Source organism: Budorcas taxicolor, chromosome 4, assembly GCF_023091745.1.
Source record: "Budorcas taxicolor isolate Tak-1 chromosome 4, Takin1.1, whole genome shotgun sequence".
Lineage (NCBI taxonomy): Eukaryota > Metazoa > Chordata > Mammalia > Artiodactyla > Bovidae > Budorcas > Budorcas taxicolor.
In genome coordinates this window covers 49,034,231-49,057,794 of record NC_068913.1, presented here as the reverse complement: position 1 = coordinate 49,057,794, position 23,564 = coordinate 49,034,231, and the positions used below count along the sequence as shown (strand labels likewise).

At 46.3% G+C, this 23,564-nt stretch overlaps 1 protein-coding gene across 1 annotated transcript in view; it reads right to left on the bottom strand.

Annotated features, from left to right (window-relative positions):
* Positions 1-8,872: 8,872 nt before the first annotated feature.
* The window catches only part of CDHR3 (cadherin related family member 3), a 52,560-nt gene continuing 37,868 nt past the window's right edge, over positions 8,873-23,564 (bottom strand). The window contains exons 11-18 of the mRNA XM_052638818.1: positions 23,070-23,296; positions 20,941-21,112; positions 19,150-19,400; positions 16,984-17,165; positions 14,835-14,848; positions 13,324-13,355; positions 11,594-11,642; positions 8,873-9,869 (exon numbers count right to left, since the gene is read on the bottom strand). Coding sequence (XP_052494778.1) covers positions 9,478-9,869; positions 11,594-11,642; positions 13,324-13,355; positions 14,835-14,848; positions 16,984-17,165; positions 19,150-19,400; positions 20,941-21,112; positions 23,070-23,296 — 1,319 coding nt within the window. The 3' untranslated portion in view covers positions 8,873-9,477. The remainder of the gene's footprint in view (positions 9,870-11,593; positions 11,643-13,323; positions 13,356-14,834; positions 14,849-16,983; positions 17,166-19,149; positions 19,401-20,940; positions 21,113-23,069; positions 23,297-23,564) is intronic.

The window sequence follows — 23,564 nt, the reverse complement described above, 5'->3', positions numbered from 1 at the left end:
GAATTCGTGGAATTCCTCTCAGAATACTGACATATTCCATAAAGCAAAATATGGTCTTTGACAACTAGGGAAAAGAGGACGTTTCTGCTCTAGACCCAGAAAACTCTCTTCCTCAGGCCACAGGCCTCATCGTTTCCACGGAGGCGGCAAGTACCCTCAGAGACCACTAGGTGTCGCTGTGAACCTGTGAGAACGCGGCCTCACGCTGCGGGCACATTTCAGCTGGGTCTGTTTTCAATCAACACGTTGTCAGTTTTTCTACCCGAGGCCCCAGGGGTGTGCTAGGAATTTTTATTTCCTGAGAAATCCTGTGATTCAGCTGCCCTTTGTTGGCCCTGCGCGAGAGAATGAAGGCTGTGCTTGCTCTGCCAGCTCCCCAGGCAGGGGGCTCCTAGGCAAGGGTCTTCAGGCCACCAGCCACCTCTCTCTCTGCTCTTCATCGTTAGCTTCAACCCTGTTGTCCCCCTCCCTTTTTGCCTCTTCACTTTCCTTTTCATCTTTCTCACCTGGTGCTCCGTGACACTAATGAACCCTCAGTTGTTCCATGGGAAGGGCCCCATCCTGGAAGAATGGTCCAAGCCCTGGTGAATTTCAAGACACCCAAACAAGCTCCAGCATCAACTAGCTTGTACATTCTGTCCTCACCTTCCCCTTCTGATTCTACACTCAGCCTTGCCCCTAACTCAGCCTTTCTAATCCTCAATTCTTCATAGGTAAGTGAGAGAGTACCTCCAGATGCGTTATATTAAAAAACATTATAAATACAAAGGACTCCATGAGATGTTGCATGTTATAAGCATTCTATAAATGCAAAGTGATCTTAATTATTATTATACGGACATTTAGACACATCAGCATACACTCAAACAGACATTCTCTGGAACCTGTGGCAAGATGGTGTGTTAAGGGAACAAAATCCAGGGGTATTTATTCAGAGATTCTAACCCTCTCTGTACTTAAGTCAACAGTGATAAAGTTGTTCTGAGTCCAGCTGGGCGATGTCTTCATCAGTAACCATAGTTTGCTTGGCAAAATGCCCTGATCACTGTCCTGTGGTCTTCAAGGAAAAGGCCACTTATGGGTGGAGCTGGCCACTCCCTCCTTCAGGTTTGGTAGGGCTGTCCTGGTTTCCAGCAACCACACTGCTGTTGTGGGTTTTTGTGGGTGGCCACAGGGTGGAATCCTGACTGTGGGAGCCCTGTGGCTGCTCTCTGCAGGGCCTGCGGCCTCATACTCTGAAAAGCTTGGGGGAAGTTTTAAAGAGAGGACCCAGTGTATTGGAGATGGTTTCTGGACCACTCAGAGGAAGCCAAGTGGCAAAAAGAGCCCCTGCTGACCAACATACATAACTGCGGCCCCTTTGCCTTGGGGAGGAGGAGGCTGTTTCTGAGTGAACCAGATCTTGATTTAACATCTTTGGAAAGCACTTGAATACTCATAACCAAGATGAGACTGCTTTCGTTGAGCAGGTGACTGGTAGGGAATGTATGTAGAACCGAGCAAAGAACAGACCATGCCTTTCACACAGCCCAAATCTGCATGCACTGAGCTTGCAGGGCTGCAGGAGCTCAAGCCAGATGGGAGAGGACGCTCTCAGAGCACGTCTGTTGGTCCAGAAGCTGGTAGTGATGCTGCCTGTGTGAGGGTTGATTTCTTCAGCTTGGGCTTTCAGGGAAGAGATGCTTGGTCAGAGGATCTGTCTGAGGGTTCAGTTATCTGACTCCTTTCCACACCAGAACACAAATCAAAGGACATAACAGCCCTTCAGCATAGGCTCTGAGGAGGCACACCCGGGTTGGTGTCCTGGCTCTGTGACCTCTGGGCAAGGTCCCTTATCCTCCACCCCCCAGCTTTCTCATTAAAATGCAGCTAACCAGGCTATCCTCACAGTGCTATGAGGATTTGGAGTTCATGTAACTAGTGTACCGGAGAAGGTGATGGCACCCCACTCCAGTACTCTTGCCTGGAAAATCCAATGGACAGAGGAGCCTGGTAGGCTGCAGTCCATGGGGTCGCTAGGAGTTGGACACGACTGAGTGACTTCATTTTCACTTTTCACTTTCATGCACTGGAGAAGGAAATGGCGACCCACTCCAGTGTTCTTGCCTGGAGAATCCCATGGACGGGGGAGCCTGTGGACTGCCATCTGTGGGGTCACACAGAGTCCCACACAACTGAAGTGACTTAGCAGCAGCAGCAGCAGTGTACCCAGCCCATGTTAGACACACAGTTGCAATCCGGAGGTTTGTCCAGACCTGTCTGCAGACTGCTCAGGTGCAGACGAAGCTCAGTGAGGTCAACCAGCACTCCAGACCATGGGCTACCTCCTCATGCCAGACCTTGACAGTGTCTGGGAAGGGCTGACACTATCACATCCTGGGCCGAAGGATGAGATAAAACATTTTAAAACATTTGTCTATTTGAAAAGTTTGTGACAGCCTAGTGGATTGCTGGTGAGAATGTAAAATAGTGCAAGGACTTTGAAAAAGAGTGTCGTGGATTTTCAAAAAGATCATTATAGAAATATCATATGACCTAGCATTTCCACTCCTAGGTATATGTAACTGAGAGAAATTATAGAGTGTGTCCATACAAGAACTTGTACACTAACTAACATCCAGTGCACATTGTTCATAATAGCCACAAGGTGGAAATAACCCAAATATCCATCAGTTGATAAGTAGATAAATAAAATCTGGTATACTCATGCAACAGAACATTATTCAGCCATAAAAAGGATTAAAGCCCTGATATCTGCTACAACACAGATAATTCTTAAAAACATGTGAAGTGAAATAAGCCAGATAATACAAAAGGACATATATGATATGTTTTCTATTCATATGAAATAGCCATAGAGACAGACAGTAGGTTAGTGGGTGTTAGGGCTTGAGGAGTTAGATAGTGGTGATGGTTTCAAAACTCTGTGAATATACTTAAAAACCACTGAATTTATTGGTATGTGAATTAAATCACAAAACCAATAAAATTGTTACCAAATAAAAAAGACAGCTTAGCATATCATTTGGAGGGTGTTCTGACTGTGGAAGAACAGATGAGTTGGGCAGTCCAGGGAACAGAGGAGCTCTTGCGAGCCTCATCTATAAATCAGATTAACCAGCTTCCCTCCCTCGGCCACAGATTGTTTCTGGACCCTGCAGGAACCACAAGGCTTCTGAGTGCACTGGGGCCCCGCATGGGTAGTGGGATGCTCTCGTCTAAGGACTGGGCCTGACTCACTTAGCAGGCACCACGCAGGAAAACTGCAAAGCTCAAAAGCATGCTTAACACTTGCAAGGATCATGTTCTCCCAAACCCAAATCAGGACTGATGATTATGGTTCACACTCACAGGAATGGTAGGAGATACCATTTTAAGTAGTGACTGTCTCCAAAAATCCCATCTTGAGGCTCTGGTTTTCCAGGACACACTCACCTCCCTATTTCCTTCTAAACTGATTTGCTAAGAACTTAGACTCTCTTGGAAGTCACAGGCCACGGGGTTTTTTTTGTACAACTCAGGTCTCCTGGTAAAAGGCTTTTAATCAGAACTGTACTTTTTTAGATTGTGAGCTAATCTAATGCATGGCATGGATGAATAAGGTACCTGCGACCTTTTCCACAGCAGGGCACTGAGTTCCGACGGAGGAAACACCATCCAAGTCTGTTTGCTCTGCTTCTATGAAGCCTGTTTGGAATCTTGCCAGGACTCAGTTCAATGCATAGAAACACTGAGGGCTTCTCTCTCACAGTGTGCTTGTGCGTGCAGGCACACACACACACACACACCCCCCACCACCACCACCATCACCACTCCAGACAGCAATAACAGTGGATTTCATAGCCTGGTCAGGGGGCAGTTGCATTCAGGAAGCATTGTTTGGTTTTACGTGAAATAACTGTATTTGGAAGCTTCCACTGAGGGAGTAGCTAGATCCTGCAGGGGCACCTTTATTTAAGATGGAAATTGGCCCAGGAGAACTCAGGGCTTCTTTTGTAGCTGAAGCACTCCTTCCAAAAGTTCTTCAAGGTTTCCATGTGCCCACCACCCTGAACCAAGCCATTGCCATCTCATACCTGAATTAATCCAAAAGCTACCTCATTGGCCTCTCTACTTCCACCCCTGCTCCCTGCCTCCCTCAAGTGAATTCTCAAATCAGCACTCTGAGAGATGATTTACAACAGAAAATATGTTGCACCCCTAACGCTGCCATGTCTCCTCATCACATTCAGAGCAAAAGCCAAAGTCTTTACCATGGTTTACAAAGCCCTACACGATGAGTCTCTCATCCCTCACTGCCTCATCATACACTCCACAGACTACACATACCCACCCCTACCCCCAGATACCGCCCACTTTCCCACAGACACCTGTGCAGAGGCGTTTCCTCCGGTCCTCGTGTTAATCACTGTTTCTCCAGCTAATCCTCAACCTGGTTTTCCCTTTGCGCTCTCTGCCTGGGGTGTCTTACCAGTTACCTGCACGACTCTGCCTGCTTCCACTACTTGCCTCTCACCTAACTGTGGGCCTTCCTTGACCACACTATTTAAAGCAGCCATGCCCACCCTTCATAACCCTGACCTCGTTCATTGTTCTCAATAGCTTTTACCAGCATTAAGATATCATATATTTATATATAAGGGATATATATACCTATGACATGTGCATACATGAGATATGCATACATGTGATATATATGTACATGTGTATAACCTGTTCATCTATCATTTCTATGGAAATAAACAAAGGCTAACTATATGAGAAAAGCAAAGCATATTTATTTGTGCCTTACTATAGTAAGCAAGTCAGCCACCATCACTCTTGTTTTGGCAGAGACTCAAAAGCAGGCAGAGGAATGGGCAAGCTTTGTAGTGGAACAAAGGGAAGGCTCGAGGTGCTCTGATTGGAGGCTGTCAGCCTGGGAAAGCTGTCAATGGGCTCACTGGAGGGAGTATATCCTGTGGTGTACATTTAGTTTTCTCTGGCTGGTCCTAAGTTAGAAGTGGAGATAAAAATTAGGGAAGCTAACTGTTGTTAATCAAGTCCTGGCCATCTGGGGCTGATATCCCAGGGACGGGGGAGCCTGGTGGGCTGCCGTCTATGGGGTCGCACAGAGTCGGACATGACTGAAGCAACTTAGCAGCAGCTACAGAACTTATTGTTTAGCTTCCTGGATTGTTACTAGAAACAGCCATTCAGCTTCCTGTAAGTCTGACTTATGGCAGGCTGGCTTTCTGGGCTGTTTATTGTAGATAAGGGGGTTGGTTTCCTGGACAGGTTGCTACAGGTTGTGTGGGCCCAAGTTCTATTTTTATATATGGTTGGACCATCATCCATTTGAATATTCAGTCTCTCATCCCTCACTAGAATGTAAACACTAGGAACATTGTTTTATTTACTGCTCTCTTCCCGGAGCCTAGAGCAGTGCCTGGGACCTAATCGGCGCTCAGTAACTATATGTTGATCACCGTCACGTTTGTGTAAATCTAGTTAGAGAAGAGGTACTCTGCTACATGACTCAGGTTGGAAACCATCTGTCACCTTGCTTAATTCTATCCAGTTCTACAAGTGCTTGTTGAATACTTGCCACGCCTCCAGAAGGCTCTATATTGGCTGTGGTTATTCATCCCAGGTGACACAGGACAAGCACTGGCTGAAAACTGATTGACAGCCAAGATTCTGAATGCTTTAGCCTTCGCTCAACATTCTCTTCTCTCCCAGTACAGACTCACAGCTAGCTCTAAGAGTCCTTCAGCGTCCAGGTCATCCCTCACACTTTCAGAGACTGCTGTGGCCCCATCTGCTTTCTCCCATGCCCATTACCCACAAAACTCATTTATTTCACATGCAGTGCCAGCAGTGGCTGCTGTCTTTTCAAAGAACTGGTTATCGTCTCAGTTGTATTGTTCCTTTGAGCAGGAGCCACATCTCACCTCCCATACACACAGTGGGGTCTCGGTGATCTGAGTCTGACCCCCATTCCCCACCCCATCCTGTGACTGACCTTTTCCCTGGCCTCAGAATACATCCATCCTCCACATAAGGAAGTCACACCTGACTCAGAGCTGCCATCCAGAGGTTATAAGCAGTACGCTGTTCAGATAACCCAAGACTGGGCCTTTCCTTGGGCATCTCAAGTATTTTCTAATAAAGGCTCCCTATTAAATTTGGCTTTTTGGCCAAGCTGAGCAACATGCAGGATCTTAGTTTCCTGACCAGGGATTGAATCCGTGTCCCCTGCATTGGGAATGCGAAGTCTTAACCACTAGACCACCAGACAAGTCCCCACATTAATTTTTTTTTAATATTTAAGTGATTCTGAAATATATCCTCTTCCAAAAAGGAAATTCCAGACTTGGGTTAATTTATCTTTCAAATAGAACACTCAAAGAACCAAGAAACAGACCAGGATGAGAATGCAAATAGAATCTTTGAGAATGGGTCACAGCAGGCTGCCTGTGGCCACAGCAGGCAGAATGTAAGCTCTGCAAGGGCAGGGCCCTGGGGCTGCTGTGTTGACAACGAGTCAACACCTGGCACACAGTATTCACTCCGTAAACATTTACTGAATGAATGGGAGGTGTAAACACACACGTTAAGTTTGAAGTTAGAAATGCCAAGTTTCAATAGCCATCATTTTCTAGATTCACTCATTTGGTTGCTTTAATTTTCTCAGCCATTACAAAACACATTACACAAAAAGGCAAATGATAGATCTACAGACGTGAAGTGAAGTGAAGTCGTTCAGTCGTGTCCAACTCTTTGCGACCCCATCGACTGTAGCCTACCAGGCTTCTCCATCCATGGGATTTTCCAGGCTGGAGTGGGTTGCCATTTCCTTCTCCCTGCATACGTGAGAGAGGGCTATAAGGAGTGTAAGCATCATTGCCTAGTTTTTCTTCACATGTGCCCTGAACAAAACGGGACAGCGATGCAGACCCCACTTCCTACTGAGCATGAGGGAAAGCTCCAACTTCAGAATTCACCATGGGCTTCCACATCCCTCAGTGGATCCCTCTGTGACCTGATCTCTGAACATGTTTGCTTTAATTTTTAATGACTCAGAATCAGGCAAGTCAACATTAGGTACAATAAATTTACATGTGATTAAGTCCTTGGGAAAGAAATGTGAGAGAACTTTTACATGGTTCCCAATGGAGAAGGAAATGGCAACCCACTCCAGTGTTCTTGCCTGGAGAATCCCAGGGATGGAGGAGCCCGGTGGGCTGCCGTCTATGGGGTCGCACAGAGTCGGACACGACTGAAGCAACTTAGCAACAGCAATGATCCCTGGCTTGATTTTACTCAGGTAATTTATTTTTCAAACCTGGTTTAAATGATCTAGCCCTGGACCTGAGACTTCTGATTGCCCCTAATCGAATAGTCTAATATGCAAAAGAAAAAGGCCGTTTCTTTTGGCAGAAGTTTCCTGGTACCACTCCTGACCCATATCTTGGGCTCCTCAGTGTTCACATCTTGGGGCTTGGAAGACAATCAATTCTTCCTGCCCGTCACCAGGGAGAGAAATGACTCTTCAAGCAGACCCTGGGCTTCGAGAGGTCCCTCCCTCTGCCTAACTTAAATCTCTCTTTCTGTCCAAGAAGCACGATCCCCTCCTGCCCTGTCATCACAGGAGAAGGGAGAGCAGCTGTTCACCACCCTCCTTTTAATCATCCTTAATGGGCTTGTAAACAGTTATCAGGCACCCCCTTCAGCCTTTTCGGAGCTTCATTTTACTTACATTGAGGCTGAGAGCTTCTGAGGAAGGCCTTTTACTCGGGGCTCCACAGACTTGCCGAGTCTTAAATGGGTAATCAGCCACTTCACCCACTTTAACCTCCACAAATGAGCAGCTCTGCCTTCTTTGCAAAATTTAAACCTATTCAAGGGAGTTCCCTGGCAACCAACCCTTTATTAATAAATCACACTTGCTCTAGGCCAGGACGGGGCAGTTTCTAAATGTTTCTTTTTCTTGAGAAGTCACACCAACGACAGCAGGCACACAATAAACAGTGCAGCTGCTCCCGCCCAAGTTCTGCATTTGCAGGATGGATCCTGGCTGCCACGTACAGGCCATCCTGGGCCTGGGGGAATTCTCATCTGATACCCCAACCGGGAAAGTGGGTACTGCTCCAATGGACTCTCATCTGGTCCTTTCCTGTGGTCACAGCAGCTAGGGAGCAGAACATGGAGAGAAGGTGAGGATTGCTCGGCCTCCACCAGGCATACATGGGAAATTTTCATTTCCTATTCCATCACAGGGAGGCTTTATGTTTGGGTCATTGCTTATACCCACGGTGAATGTCTCAGCTGTCTGAACGGCTAGGGCTTCCCGTTGTGTCTCTACTCTGAGTCCTGTGGTCTCCCTCAAGAGGAGGTAGAGAAAGAGCTGGGCAGGTAGGTTGCAGGGTTGATGTTGTTTTAGCTTTGCAAAAAGGAGTGGCTTTATTTCAGAGGAATTTTCACCAGGATGGCTAAAATGAAAAGGACTGACAACACCAAGTGTTGACCAAGGAGGAAAGCAATCAGAGCCCTCCATCATTGCTGGTGGAAGTGTAAACTGGAGCCACCAACTTCAGACTCCTCAGATTCCAGCAATGGCTCTGGCCATCCCACTCCTAGGAATAGGCTCAGAAGAAACAAGTGTTTGTGCTACCAAAAGATGTGGAAAAGGAAGTTCACTGTGCTGTACCCTATAATAGTAAAAAAAACAAAACAAAAAACTAGGAGCAGCCACCTAAATGTGGGATGGATAAATGACATACGGTAGATTCCCTCAATGGGATAAGATATACAGTGAAGAGACCTGGATGGTTATACACAGATATGCTTAGTAAAAGGAGCCAGACACAAAAGAGTGTGTTTTGTGTAATCCCATTTATAGGAAATTCCAAAAAGGCAAAAGTAATTTGTGACAATAAAGACCCGAATAGTGGTTGCCTCTGGCAGGAGTCTACATGGTATCAAGCTGAGTGCCTTAGATCTGTGCATCTTATTGCATTATCGGTTTTACCTTAATGAGAAAGAATTAAAGGTATCTAGTGTGTTTTCTTCTTTCCAGATGAACAACTTATTATTTATTCATCCTTTTTTCCCCCCACTGCTCTGCCTCTTTAGAAAAAGATTAGAGGTGATTTACAATGGTGTTGAACTGTATTTGTCAGTGAAGAAATCTGCAAGACACCAAAATTAAGGCAGGAAAAAAAAAAAAAGGTGGAACCAGATGGGAGGGTAGCCCTCAGAATTTAGGTAGCTGGCCTCCTGCACTTCCCAAGGGTGAATGGAATGGAATGTGGCTTCCTAGAGTCAATATGAAGAAGAAACACAAGTCCACATTCAAGTTAACAGCCCAGCTGATCAGAGGCACAGATGATTGAGCAAAACCACTCCTGGGCCATCTCAGAAAAAGGCAACTCTGGAATCAAACCCATTCCTGTTTAAAGTTTGTCAAACTTTCCTTCTGGGACCCTGGATCCCCTACATTTTCTGCCCCCCACCCTGCCCTCGAAGAATGTAAGGTGACGCAGCGTCCAGACAGTCAAGTTCGCGCGCTGTGTTGCCCAGTTCATGCCTCTGGGTGTCGTCTGTGGGATGCCCCTCTCGTGAAGGCTGGGCTCTGTTCTCTGGGGTGCTCGGCATGCTGGCCTGGCTCCTGGGCCCCAGGCCTGCACCCTCAGCATGGACTCGGATGCTCAGACCATCTCTTCCCTTGTCAGTGCTCCTCGGTGGCCTGGTCCCTTCCCGAGGGACTGGTCTTCTTGCAGCAGCTCCCGCAGGGCTGGACTCTTTCCATTTTGGCATTTGGGTTAAGGAGTCTTTCCACTTTCTGGCTCCAGTTTTTGAGTTGAATTCATATATTGCCCCAGTAACTAGGGGGAGAAAGAAACACACAACCAATGTATAAACAAAGGAATCCAAGTGCTTCTCTGCTCCCTCCTCTCCACTCAGCTCTCATCTCACCCCCAGCTAGAAAGAAGGAAAGCAGGCTTGTGAAAAACACAGACAAGCTTCACCAGCCTGCCCTTTCCAAGAGCTGAGCTACATGGCTCTGACCACACGGGTTGCAGATCTCAATGCTCCCCTAGAGAGAAAGGTTTAAGAGAGTCTCTTCCCCAGTGGTTCAGATGATTGAGAATCTGCCTGCAGTACAGGAGACCTGGGTTCTATCCCTGGGTCGGGAAAATCCCCTAGAGAAGGACACGGCAAGCCCCTCCAATATTCTTGCCTGGAGAATCCCATGGACAGAGGAGCCTGGTGGGCTGCAGTCCATGGGGTTGCTAAGAGTCGGACACGACTGAGCGACTACCACTTTCACACTTCCACAAGGTCACCTCAGTGGCAGGACTAGAGGCCACAGAAGTCCGGAGCTTCAGATAAATTAGGTCCGTTTTCTCATGGAGTTACCCATTATGTTCTGATGTGTTTGTTTAAAAAGACCCCCTGAATCCCTGCTATAAGCAGGAACCCACCAAGTAAGAAAAGAAACTTTGATTTTTATTTACGTTATGTTAGCAGAGATTTACAGACACAGACTCACAAATCTGGCCTCTATTGAGATGATGCAAGGGAGCCATTTTTATCATGTCGGTGCCAGCAGACGCTAATTGGTGTTTGTTCACATTAGTCCAGTTGGCTCATTTCTTCCTTTTTCCTTCTCTCAAAAACACAGACACAGGAGAACAGCCTCGGCCCTTCCTGGCTTTTGCCCCAGAAGATCTAGTTTCCAGCGTGCCCCTGCTCCTGCAGCACGAGTGGCCTCTCAGGCAGAGGATCCCACCAGCACTTATGCTAATGTGGGCACATTATGGTAACAAGTACCTAATAATAGAGGGAAATTTAATTCCAGCAGCAGCAGCAGCCTCCCCTGGAGAGGAGCCATCCTCCTTCCGAGGAGGACCGAGCTGAGCCGTTCACATGTGAGGGTGGCAGGAAGCCAACACACTTGCCTCCCGAATTTGGTTTCCTTCCCTTTATTCACGTCTATAATTGAGCCTTTGTAAGTGAAGGGATGTGTGTAAAGGAGCTAAATTTGGAGCTGATTTCATGGGGGTGATGAGAGCTCTGGAGGCCAGCTTTACCTTATGTTCATCTTGCCGACCAAGAAGAAATTCTTGGCCCTGATCAAGGGAAAAAAGAAGCCAAGCTTGCCATTTCTCCATATCTCTCATTACCAACAGGATGGTGTTAGAAGCATTCAGAAAGGATGGGAGGAGTGGGGACGAGGGTGGGGGGAGATGGAGTCCCAGTAAGCAGAAAAAAAAAAAGTGGGTTATTGAATTCACAAATTCCTTAGTTGGTTTGTGATTCAGGAAAGGGAGGCTAGACAGAGGCCTGGTACTTGACGGGGAGCCTCTCTGTGGAAATCTTCTGAGCCCTCGCACGTGATCATATGCTTCAATATCAACCAGCCAGCTCTGCTTTGAGCTGATCTCATATTATAGGGAAGCCTTGAAGGGTCAGCATTGTGTAGGCACCACAACCAAGTGAGCTGACAGACTTGAGTGAAGAGCAGGACATCAGATAGGGTCCTCCATGACTCTATCAGCCTGGAATATGAAAAGCCCACTGATAGGCAGCACTGCCATGTGATTACCTGGGTCTGTGGCTTCTCCATCAAAGACTGTGTTTATCTGGACTGTTTCCTAAGGAAAAGAGACAGTTTCAAGCACAGCTCTACACTCTTTCTCCCAGGCGAGGCTGCTCTTCCTTACAGCCCAGATTGCTCACCCGGGGCCTACCTGACATTTATTTTTTCTATAGGTGCCATGCTAGGTGCAGGGGACACAGCAGTGGAGAGGCAGAGGTGGTTACTGCTTGCAGTCAAGCAGGAGCCATTGACAAAGAGGCATTGCAGTATACAGTGACAAAGACTATGATGAGAGAATATAGGATACTATGGGGTCTTTGAGCAGGGGGTGGGAAGAAACCATTTAATGCAGACTTGGGGGATAGGAAAGCATCCTGAGTAAATTCTATCTAAGCTGCACAGAAGGAAGAGACGAAATGCCATGCAACACTGGCCAAGGTTGGCATCATCCAAGATCTGCCAGGCAGATGTCACATGCAGGACAGGCACAGAGCCGAGGCCAGTACAATGTTGCATCTGGGGCTGGCCTGCCTCACCTAAGCCTAGGGCTCCAGGCCTTTTTCTTCCCCAGATCTGTACTCCGTGCTGCCCCCCAGGATCTGACCTCTGCCCCATAGAAACACCCCCACCCTTCACGTAGTGCCCTTCCATGATGCCATTCTTCAGCAGGCTCACAAGGATGGTGTTTGGAGTTTAGTGGGCCTTCCACCCCTGTTTTCATCACATAAGATATTACCTACTCACTTGCCCACAACTCCCTGCTGTGAAAAGAGAAGGAATGGAGATTGTATGGCTTTCATCCATTTGATCTGCTCAGAAGCTTCACTTTTTACAGTCTTGGGAATTGATTTATTTAATCGATGAATTTCATTGTACATAGTTCTCAGTCTCTGTGTGGCATCACAATAAGATCCAGGAGACAGGGGATCACCTCTTCCTTCTGTTTGTACACAGACTGGTACTTACTTATAAGCACTTAGGGGACGGGTCTGAAACAGCACTTCCTCCTAGTCTTGCATATCATTTCCCAAACTCATGGGTCTTGGGTCACAACAGAGTCCTATTACCAGGGGCTAGGGAAACCTGGAGTCGTCACCTTCAAAATCTGTCACTTCCCATGGGGTGCATCAGATCAGTGAAAGAAAAACAAAGAGGTCAGGTGAAGAGGCAACTCCCCAGCTATCCTGTAATGCTTTGCATTTACATGAACTCTTCACAGTTTTCACAATATTTCCCCACTTATCTCATTCTGCCGATGAGGAATCTAAAGCTTAAAGAGGCTGAGGGATCCCCAAGGTCAAGGTCACATGGCCAAGCAGAGAGAGCCATTCCCAACCCCATGCACTACTCTTTTTCTATCACTTTTCCCACAAGGTTGTGGAAAAGCGAAGCAAAACTAAATCCCACTGAAGACTGAAGCACCAGTTCTGGTCTTTAAGTTCCTCCCCACCTCCCCCAACTCACTCTCCTGGAGAAGTGGTGTGGATAATAAACACCACTATTCAATATTTATGAAATCCAGTTCTTCTGCAAATATATCAGCAGACAAGTTCAGTGGAGGGAACAAATTCTATCAGGAGCTCGTCACACAGCAATCAGTTCCAGTGGCCACGTACAGGCATCTCCCTGAATGATAAACACTCCCACGGGGCGGTGGCAGGGCTGCCTGGGAGGAGGACGAGAGCCTACCACCCCACCCTCCCCCAACCAGGTATCCAGGGGTCAGCCGTCCTTACCACCATGACCTCTCTCTTTGTGTTTTTCATTTCTGCAGGGAAAAGAACAGAAGTTAAGCTTCTTGGACACTAAATTGACCTTAAAATTCTACCTCCACCATGAGCTCTCATCTTCTCTGAGCTTAGTATTACAGGCACAGCAAAGAATTTTCTGTCCCCAGACATGTTTGTTGACAGCCTTCCATCTTCTCAGAAACACACACACATCATACACAATTAAAACAATTTAAAAATTCTTTTTCCATGTTATTGTTATTACTAGAAATTAGCATTTAAATGGCTTTGTACGTGCGTGCTAAGTCGCTTTAGTTGTGTCTGACTCTTTGCGACTCTATGGACTGTAGCCAGCCAGGCGCCTTTGTCCATCAGACTTTCCAGGCAAGAATACTGGAGTGGGTTGCCATGCCTTTCTCCTGGGGATCGTCCCAACTGAGGAATCAAACCCAGGGCTACTGCATTACAGGCAGATTCTTTACTGTCTGAGCCAGCAGGGAAGCCTAGTGCCACTGGGAAGCTCAAAATGGCTTTATAGGTAAATAAGAAATTTAAAGTTGCTACATTGGTTGTGTGAGAATTCTTTGCATCGTTATGCCCTTTTAAAAAAGTAACTAGGATGAGAGATAGTTTGAAAACTCTCATTTATTACAACTATCTCATTTGATATGATCACTAACTACTACAGTCGAATTTCTAACCCTGTTTAGACATCCCTTGTGCGTGTCAGATGCATGCACCAATGGCTGAAGTGGTCTGAGCAACCATTTATCAAAAACACTCTCTCCAGTTCTTTGCCCATCCCTCCCCATAGCTTGGATTCTCCCTGAGGCCACAGCTTTGGTGGCAGTGGTGACCTCTCCTCAGATGGACCTTGCGCTATTCACCAAAGCCCTGAAATCACTCAGGTCTCCCAGCGCATCTGACTGCACCCAGCCCTCATTTCTAACTAGCCTAACCTAAATAACATGAGAAAATGACCAAATCCATTACACTCTGAGAATAAAGCATCATTTATCCATAAAAAAGGAGACATTGGTCTAATACGGAGCACTAGCTGTCCCCTCCGTGTGCGGCAGTGCATAGATTCTGTGTTTAACCCACAGAGAATTCTTCATTCCTGACCTGCTTGGTGGGGAACAGCCCTTTAGATGCTGATGTTGAACTGACTGGAGGAGACTCAGTAAGGAACAGGCAGGACCAAGTGAGAGATCTGAGTGGGCCAAAGGCCCCTTGCAGTCCGCCCTGCCCTCCCCTCCCTCCAGCTGCGTGTGACCTCTGTTTCATTTCATCCACAGATGAAGCAGCAGAAAACCCACTAAGACAGGACTGTGCCCTGATTTTCCACTAAGTTGGAGTGCATTTATATATTAGATTGGCCGAAAAGTTCGTTTGGTTTTTTCCACAAGATGTTACAGAAGAAACCTGATTGAACTTTTTGGCCAACCCACAAGTACAACAGAGCCCGCAAAGAAACAACAAGAGCAACAAAGAAAGGTAACTGGCATCGTACATACCTACTTTCTTCACCCTGTGAGGGGAGAAAGGGTGGATGAGAATTAACCCGAGAGTATTCTGCCCTGTTTACACGTGACAACACGGAAGCCTTTGGGCAACTGTGTCCCCCGGGATTCAGAGTCTGATTAAGAGAAGGACCAGGGCTGGGGATTAAAGTGAAGACTGGACTCCCAGCCCTGCTTCATCACTACTGGGTTGGGACTAAGGAGGTTCTGAGAATTTGATGAGCTTGAAAACTACTGCTTTCTAGAACTTCAGGGACTCTTATTTCCTCTGACACACTGAGGGAGGGTCAAGACCACCCCCATCAGATGGCCCGGCCCTTCTTCCTGGCTGGGCTTCTTCCCCAGGAGCCGTCTGACCAGAAGCGGTGGCTTACCCTGGGAAGGTTCGGAGACTAGGAGTTAAATTTTGGCTTTCTGTAATATGAAGAGCTGGACCCTTGGATGTTAAGACCCTTCCTGTGATAATCTTGAATTCTGTAGTTCTGTGACCTTAACTTTATTCTTTGTTACTGGACAAATGTTGGTTGCCATATGATACAACAAATTGCCAGAGAGGCCCGCTCTGAGTCTGAATCACCAGCTAGTTTTTCCTTTTTAAGTCAACCTTGTTGAAAACAATCTTTCAAATGTAAATGAAATTAACCAGGTTCAAGGTGCATATTTAACCACAAATTGCATGTGAGTTGCCGTGTCTGCAGGATTACTTCCTTTAAGAACTTCTGCCCAAATCCCATTGCAGAGCACCACCATCCTTACAGGCTTAAGCATCACTCTTTTGGAGGCAGTTTTTTTTTTTTTCTCAAATCAATTTGTGAGTACAGTCCAAATAAAAATGCCTTTTTTAATTTCAGCAGATGCTCAGGGATTTCTTACCTTGAAGTCAAGGTTGCCAATAGCAACGAATGTCCCCAATAAATATGGCAAAATGCAATGCACATCTTTATGCTAATACCTTATACTTTTATACAGTCTTTCATCCATAGACTTAAAATTATTTGACAGTACTAGTTAATCTTCAAAATACCTTTAAAAGATGCATGTATCTTATCACCCCTTCTTTTTGCCAGTGAGAAATTCCAAAATTGGAGGTTCCAATACCACAAGATACTTGAGTGTAGAGCTAAACTTGGAATCTAAAGTCCTGTACTCACTGGGACTCAGCCATGAAAAATCATGCAGAAAGATTTAGAAACTAGTGATTTTAGAAAGATTTTAGAAACTAGTGTATTATGCATTTACTCGACATCAGGAACAGTGCTAAGTACTTCCTTTGCATTTGCTCATTTAATTGTTTGATTTTCAAATAAAGAAATTGAGATTCACAGAGGTCATTGCTTAAGACCATGTGCCCAGAAAATGGTAGAGCCAAGATTTGAACCCTAGCCTTATCTGATTCCAAAGCACAGGCTGAGAAACCCTTGTGTTGTCATTGTAAGAGCTACTGAGACTCAAGAAACTGGCTCTGGAGAATCTTATAACAATTCAATGCTTTTTGCACTTCACTCTAGTACCTCCCTTTAGCTGGTAGTAGATACTCTGTACAGCATCATTGAAAGATGCATATTAGTGAGCAGATGAGGATCCAAGGGAGAAGAAGCAGACCTGCATTTACAGCCCTTGAGAGGGAGGGATCAGGGCCATGTGCAAAAGAACAATGATTATTTAGTCACATCAAAGCCCAGTTGAGTCACTGGAGCCAAAAGCTTAATTCCCTTATAAATTTCTCATGCCTGCTCTAATTCCATCCCATTCTTTAAATATTCCACAAATAAACAGCACAGCATATTCTACTGCTACTCACGACTGGCCTTGCTTCTGAAGCTTTTATCTAGGACAAGGTTACCAAGAAGTTGAAACCCCAATTTCATTGAGAACATCAAGGACAGGTGGGTGCCAGGGAAAAGTGAGGGAAGGCCTTTCTGGTCTTTCAGAAGGGTTTTCTGGTCTGGTTTGGTGAAGGAGTTCCACCAGGACAAGGAGAGCTGGGTGCCTTCCCATACCTCTGTTTGCTTCCTTTATTCCAGACACCCTCTCTACCCTGTGGAGAAATCGGAACTGTCTACCTTTTCTTTTCCAGACATCACCAGAAGCAGTGTCCTCTGAAAGGAAATGATGGAAGGAACCCAGCCCACTGGCAACTTACAGAGGTTTCTTGTGCGTTTCAGTCTTGCAGGGACAGTGTCTGTGGATGGCTTTGGCCAGCAGGATGATCATGGACACCAGGAGACCCAGAAGCAACATGGAGCCCAAAGTGATGACAAAAGGCACATACCAGGCAGATGGAGAATACGCGTTCTTCCTCACGATCTGGTAGGTGACCCTTGGCTTGAATGGTAGAAGCAGGAGAGTGAGTGGGGGCTGGCGGTGTCTCTGACTTCAGCACCCTCTCGTGTTGGGTGGCTGAGTGTTCATTCTGCTCTTTGTTCTTCCTCTAAATATCTGATATCTGTGTGCTCATCATTCTAGCTGCTTTAACCCATCACTTTATTTATATTCTTGCCATATATCATCCAAGGAAATGGCAACCCACTTCAGTATTCTTGCCTGGAAAATCCTATGGACAGAGGAGCCTGGAGGGCTACAGTCCCTAGGGTCGCAAGAGCCAGACATGACTTAGCAGCTAAACCACCATATGTGATCCATTAGACCAAAGCCCAGAAAATATAGGGGACTGGGAAGCAACTCTAGGCTTAATTTCATTCACTTTCTTCCCTTTTCCCAAAGATAAAAATTCCATTGCCATTTTTCCCTCCCAAATCATGGCGTAATCTAAGGACTAATATAGCCATTGTCTTCCACTGGGAAGGCATGAGCCATGAAAGTTTTTTTTTCTTTTTAATAGTTTGTAGGCTTCTCAGTGTTCACTCACTACCAGCTGCATTGCCAGCTGAGCAGGCTGTTATCACAGTGAGACCTCAAGTTCAGTGTTTGCTTCCCAAAGAGGGAGACAGATAACAAACAAGTTATAGAGATTTCCAGATGGGGGATGTCACAACTGGGTTGTGTAATAAGTCCCAGAAAGATGGCTGTTCCTTATTTAGAGGCACCGACTGGCTCCTACCATCACTGAAAGCCCTTGAGGTCACCTAATGCCTCCATTCATTGGAAGGAGAGGAGAGGAACATTGAGCAGCTCTTGGTAAGACTTTGAGAAGCAGAATTTGAACAGCTATCATAGGTTGCTTTCTGAGGTTCTGATTCCTTCTGGTGTACTCCAATTGTGGGGCTGCTGGCCAAGGGCACAACTTTTACTAGGAGCAGGAGGAAATGGGACAAAAGAGTCTGTATGAATAGAAGCCAGTTGATTAAAGAGTCAAGGGTGATAATCCTCTTGTTAGATTTTAAGATTCTTCCCTCCTTTATCACACTGATTCTATTGTGGCACCTGCTTATTTTCTTCCTACTGTTTAGGACAATTTGTAGTTAGTTTATTAATTTGCATCCCTACTTGTAACCCATCTCCCCCTCTAAATCAGAGGTACTCAAAGTTAAGTGCAATCAAAAGACTTATTGAAAACAGATTTCTGGACTCCATCTGCAGAGATTCTCATCCAGTATACCTGGAGGTGTGAAATTCCAGGTTTCAGCATTCTTCCCTAGAGGTCATAGTGATGATCATGGTCGGGGAGGTATAACTTTAATGTTCTGGGGTGGGCTGAAGAATTTGCTCTTCTAACAAATTTTCAGGTGATGGTGATGTTGCTAGTCTGGGGACTACACTCAGAACCACTGACCTATACTAGTAATATAAGCTCCATGATAGCAGAGATCATTTTTTACTTATTTACCAAAGTGCTTGGTGTATTATAGGTATTAAATTCGTATCTGCAGATTGAATGAATGGAATTCTTTTGGAGTGGCGGTGGGGAGTAGAGTACAGTTTGGCAAATAATGACTCTTCGAAAGTAGAGAAGAGCACCTGGCAGCTTAGCTTCTCTCATGGACAGTGATTCGCAGTGGCTCTTAGGAGCAAGCAGAGGGGCTTGTGAAGGCAGCATGTCCGTGAATATTGGCTCCTTTGTCACAAGGACTCTGGATGGTCAACACCTGATCTCTCACAAGTCTGCATAAATGCACATCCTTCTTTACCAGATTAGGAAAAGTTAACGGTGCTATAAACCCAAGGTCTCACCCAGATCTTTTTCTACCACCCAGTGATTAATCCTATCCAATCCCTGGTTGGTGGTCCTGTCAGTATCCTAACACTTCAACTCTTTTCAGTCCATCCCATATTTCTCCTAGGTCAGAGCGCCCCACCAATATCAATCACAGGGGATGTATCTGAGAAGTCCAGCTCCCAGAGCCCTTACCTTGGGAGTTGTGGTGATAATCGTGGTTGGGTGAGGAATGACACTAATACTCAGTGTCACGGTCCCAGTTTCAACAAGAGCCCCAGCTCTCTTCCTGCCAGACAGCAAGTTGTCATCGGTTATGTAGACCAGCAGTTTGTAGTTCCAGATCTTATCAAGCCCACCAGCATAGTCAAAGTGAGTGGCCAGAATCAGGCTTGTAACATTAGACCCAGCGTTGGGAGAGAAAGTGAAATGACTGTTGATATTGCCTAAATGAGATTTGATGCAAGGATTTTGGGAAAAGGAAGAAAAGAGCATGAGAAATAAAGGTTTAAAAGAAAACCCCATCCAGTCTTTTTCCTTAAACATCCACACCGCAGATGTAGATTGTTTCTGATGTACCAGGGTGGGGTCAATGATAGAATATGATCCTTAACTGCTCCAGAGATTTCATGAGTGAGATCTGGTTGTGTTGCTCACAACCAGTGTGGCTGCAGTGAAAACAAGAGCAGAAAAGGGCACCGGCATAGGTGTCTCAGGAGAATGGCCGCCATCCTGCTCAGCGTCAGGCAGAAACCTAACAGTCCTGGTGCGGTCAATGACACCTTCAGCATTAGTTTAGTAACCGTGTGTAACTCATACCCAGACCAATCAGTGGGCAGCAAGAAGGAAGGGGGGCCACGGTCCCTAGCCATAGGCCAAATTCACTCCACGCCTTTCATGGGACGTGGCTGGTCACACCAGTGACAGATGACCCTGGAGTCCCCAAAAGGAAGCTACCACCTGCTCAGGCAGGGACTGCAGTCCCCATATCTGCCTCCCTCCGCCCTCCCTTGGTGGGGGCTGCAGGCTTACAGTTTCAGGAGCCCAGAGCAGAGAGGCTGCCCCTCCCAAGCAGCCCTTGCTCATTCCTCCGGTGGCTCCAGACTCATTACCGACTGAAAACCAGTAAATAGAGCAAGGGATGATGCAACTGTTACTCCCTTAGCAGCACAGCGCCCCGTTGTAAAGACCTGGAGGGTTCTCAGTATGGATTATTTCCACCTCTGGCAGTTGCAGTTGCTGTCTCCAGGCAGGCTCTGCCCCTGGTGACACAGCCTGCTCGGAGAGGCTTCCTGCTGCTTGAGTTCCTGCTCTGCCAGGGCGCAGCGGGTGGCCGAGCTGGATTTTTACTCTCTCACGTGAAATTGCTCTGCTTGTTTGGGTTTAAATCTCTGGCCCCAGCACTTCATTAGATGAGCTATTTTGGTCTCATTTCCACTGAGGGGTGCTCTTTTTTCTCTCTCCCACAATGGTATATTTTTAGAGAGAAAATGAATGGAGCAGAAGAGAATTCCTGAGGACACGTTTCAAAATGCATTTAATCTATTTCATCTATTATTATCCAGAGAGAGGTTTGGGATCCCCTGCCCCCACTATAAGCTTGCAGCAAAAGAGCTGGGGGAGGAGTTGAACTGAAATATTTTTTTAACTACACTAATCTGATTCATGAATCATGCGACAGGCTGGGAATGGGAGGGCGGGAGTCACCATCAAAGGGATTCACCCTTCCTTGGGCCTTTGGGCAGCTAAGTATGGGAGTCTGGGAAGAATTAGGTGAGAAGGGGAAGCCAAGGCAGGAAAGAGGGGTTCCAGAACCATTAGACCCCTCATCCTTGCTTTCCTCATTCAAGGCAGCCCACCCCTCACTCGGTGCCAGATCAGTATGTGAACTCTGCCTCCCCACCCCTTCTACTTAAACAGCTGCTGCAGCCTCCAACACCAGGAGCCCACAGCAAGGATCCAGGAACACTGACATCAATATCATACCTGCACCAATGGAATAACGAAAAGACCTAGGGCTGGAATCAAGGTCAGTACATGTGAGCTTGAAGTTGCGAATATTTGTGCCAACTTTCAGATCCACTGGGATGGCCAGGAAATATGAGTTTGGGGTACAAATTGGTTTTTCATCATTTTCTTCAGTGATGTTCACAGTAACCTAGAGCAGCAAGAAAGTGGCCTTGTGAAGTAGTTATCATTTAGTCCTTACTGTGTGCCAGGTACTGGGCTGTGTGCTTTTTGTGAATTAGTGAGGTTTAACCTCACCCAAGATAGATAATATGATTATTCCCACTTTATAGATGGGGCAACTGAGGCTTAGGGAGATTAGGTAATTGACTTAAGGCTATTCATTCAGTTGGTGAGTGGTGGAACTGGGATTTGAACTCAGGTCTACCCTACTCCAAGTCCTATGTTATTAACTTTATCATATGTGTGTATGTGTACATGCATGTATGCATAATATACATAATAATGTATTTCCACACCCCTCACACACGTGCATCTAGACACATGCACTCATCCCCAGACGATGCTGAGTTGTTTTTTCAGTAACAATGCTGGATCTGTGGTGACCCTCCTATGCTTCCTTGCTTGCTGCCTCTCTGAGTTGGAAGTGCTACCTTTAACCTTGGAAGATAAAGCAATGGTTCTCAACACTGGTTCCACTTGTCTGGCCCACTCCAGACCAAGTGAATTAGACTCTCTGGAAGTTGGTGCCCAGGCCTGTTTTTTACGTTCCCCAGCTGATTCTAACACACAGTCAGGATTGAGAACCACTGGGATAGAAGGAGGCGACCCGGCTTAGCCAGGCTCTCATCTGTAACCCAGGCTATCAGCACCACACTGAGCTGGTGGTGCTGGCAGGCCACAAGCAGGGGCCAGCCTGTTCTCTTTCATCACCATCTTTTATGCCTGGTGAATTGGAATATGGACTGGGATGCCTGCCAGCACAGAACATTGAATGTCAGCCCTGAAAGGGACTTATGTGATCATCACCCTTTTAAAAAGCTTATGAATTTTTGAGTCGTATTCATTCTACCTTTGAAATTTGGGGATTTCAGTTATTCCTGAGCCTGGGAATAAATTGAAATGTTCTCTCTAGTTAGCTCCTAAAGTGGACTCCATTCATTCCTCTCAAAAACCCAACCTAACAAACACAATTACCTTCAACTAAGCACATCTTTTCCTTAGCTAGCAATGCTGAGTCTCACACATTGTTAAAAACATTGTCCCACTAATTCAAAGCAAGTCATCAGAGGAACTGGACTATTCAGGTATTGGGTTATGAGGTGATTCTCCAGGTGAGAGAGAGAAATCAGGGTACAAAGATAAGCATTGCTCAGACCCCCTTGGAAAATTGGGATCAAAGTTGAGAAATGAACTCTGCCTCCTAACTCTGAACCAGTCATTCTCTCTGTCACACAGTGATGCCTGCTGCTAGCTGAGTTCATTTTGCCTTATGCTTTTTCACTTTATTAACAAGAAAGACCAAGAAATATTTCCCTCTTTGTGGGCCTCATGTTATCCTCAAATAGTCCTAAACACTGTTAGCACAGACCCAGGCTTCTCAAAGTATGGCTATGGACTAGCTGCATAGGCACCACTTGGAAGCATGTCAGAAATATAGGTTCTCAGGCCCTACTCAGACCTCCTGACTCAGAAATGCATGTAACCAGATTCTCAACATCAGAAGCGGCAAAGCAATATAGCCCCATGTCTAGCCAGATAGTTTTTTTTAAAGACCTAGCTCACCTGCTGTGATGTGGGTGGGTTAGGAATAGGGAAAAACTTCGAATACTTGGGGGTGATGCACAGCACCAGCCCACCACAAAAGCAAGGGGAGATTTAACAGCAACAGAAGGAAGCTTGCCCCCAGGGCCGCCTTCCATCTCAGTGCTTCTCCCAGTACACACAAACGTGGGCTTGCAGATGTCAATCTTTATTTCCTGGCACTCCTGTGTGTGTCTGATTGTGCTGTGTGGGATACCATTAGCCACTTCCTGCAGGAGGTGCCCTTTTAAGATTCTTTATTGCTACAGCCACACCTGGAGGGTGCCAGGGAGACCCAAAGTCAACCACTTGGACGCGTGTGAATGCACCACAGCCCCACTCACAGTGACTGAGCTGCTGTCCTCGCTGTTGGTGGCCTGGATTCTGAGAATATAGACAGGGATTGTTTCATAGTCTGCTTTAGTCACCAGCTGGAGTTCTCCTGTTTGGGGATTAATCCAAAATATATTTGGATACTGCTGGCTGGCCCCTCCAGCAGAGATGGAGTATGTGATGCGGCTCTGGGGGAAGTCTTTATCTGTCGCTTGCACTCGTCCAACCCGGGTTCTAGCTGGAAGAATAAAGTACCTGTGATTACTCCTGAGAATAATATCTGAAATTAGTCCTGCTTCGGGGGCGAGGGGAGGAACCAGGAGCAGACATTCTCAGTGCCATGGGCCGACAGACTTCTAGAGGCCTCTTTGCTGTTCAAACTCTGTGTGTTTTATATCTTCAATTCTATTACATTCAAATTACGTTAATGACACCCACTAGGAAACTGGCCATGTGATCCAAGCAATACTGTGAAGTGTAAAAGACAATTCATGCCTCCAAGTATG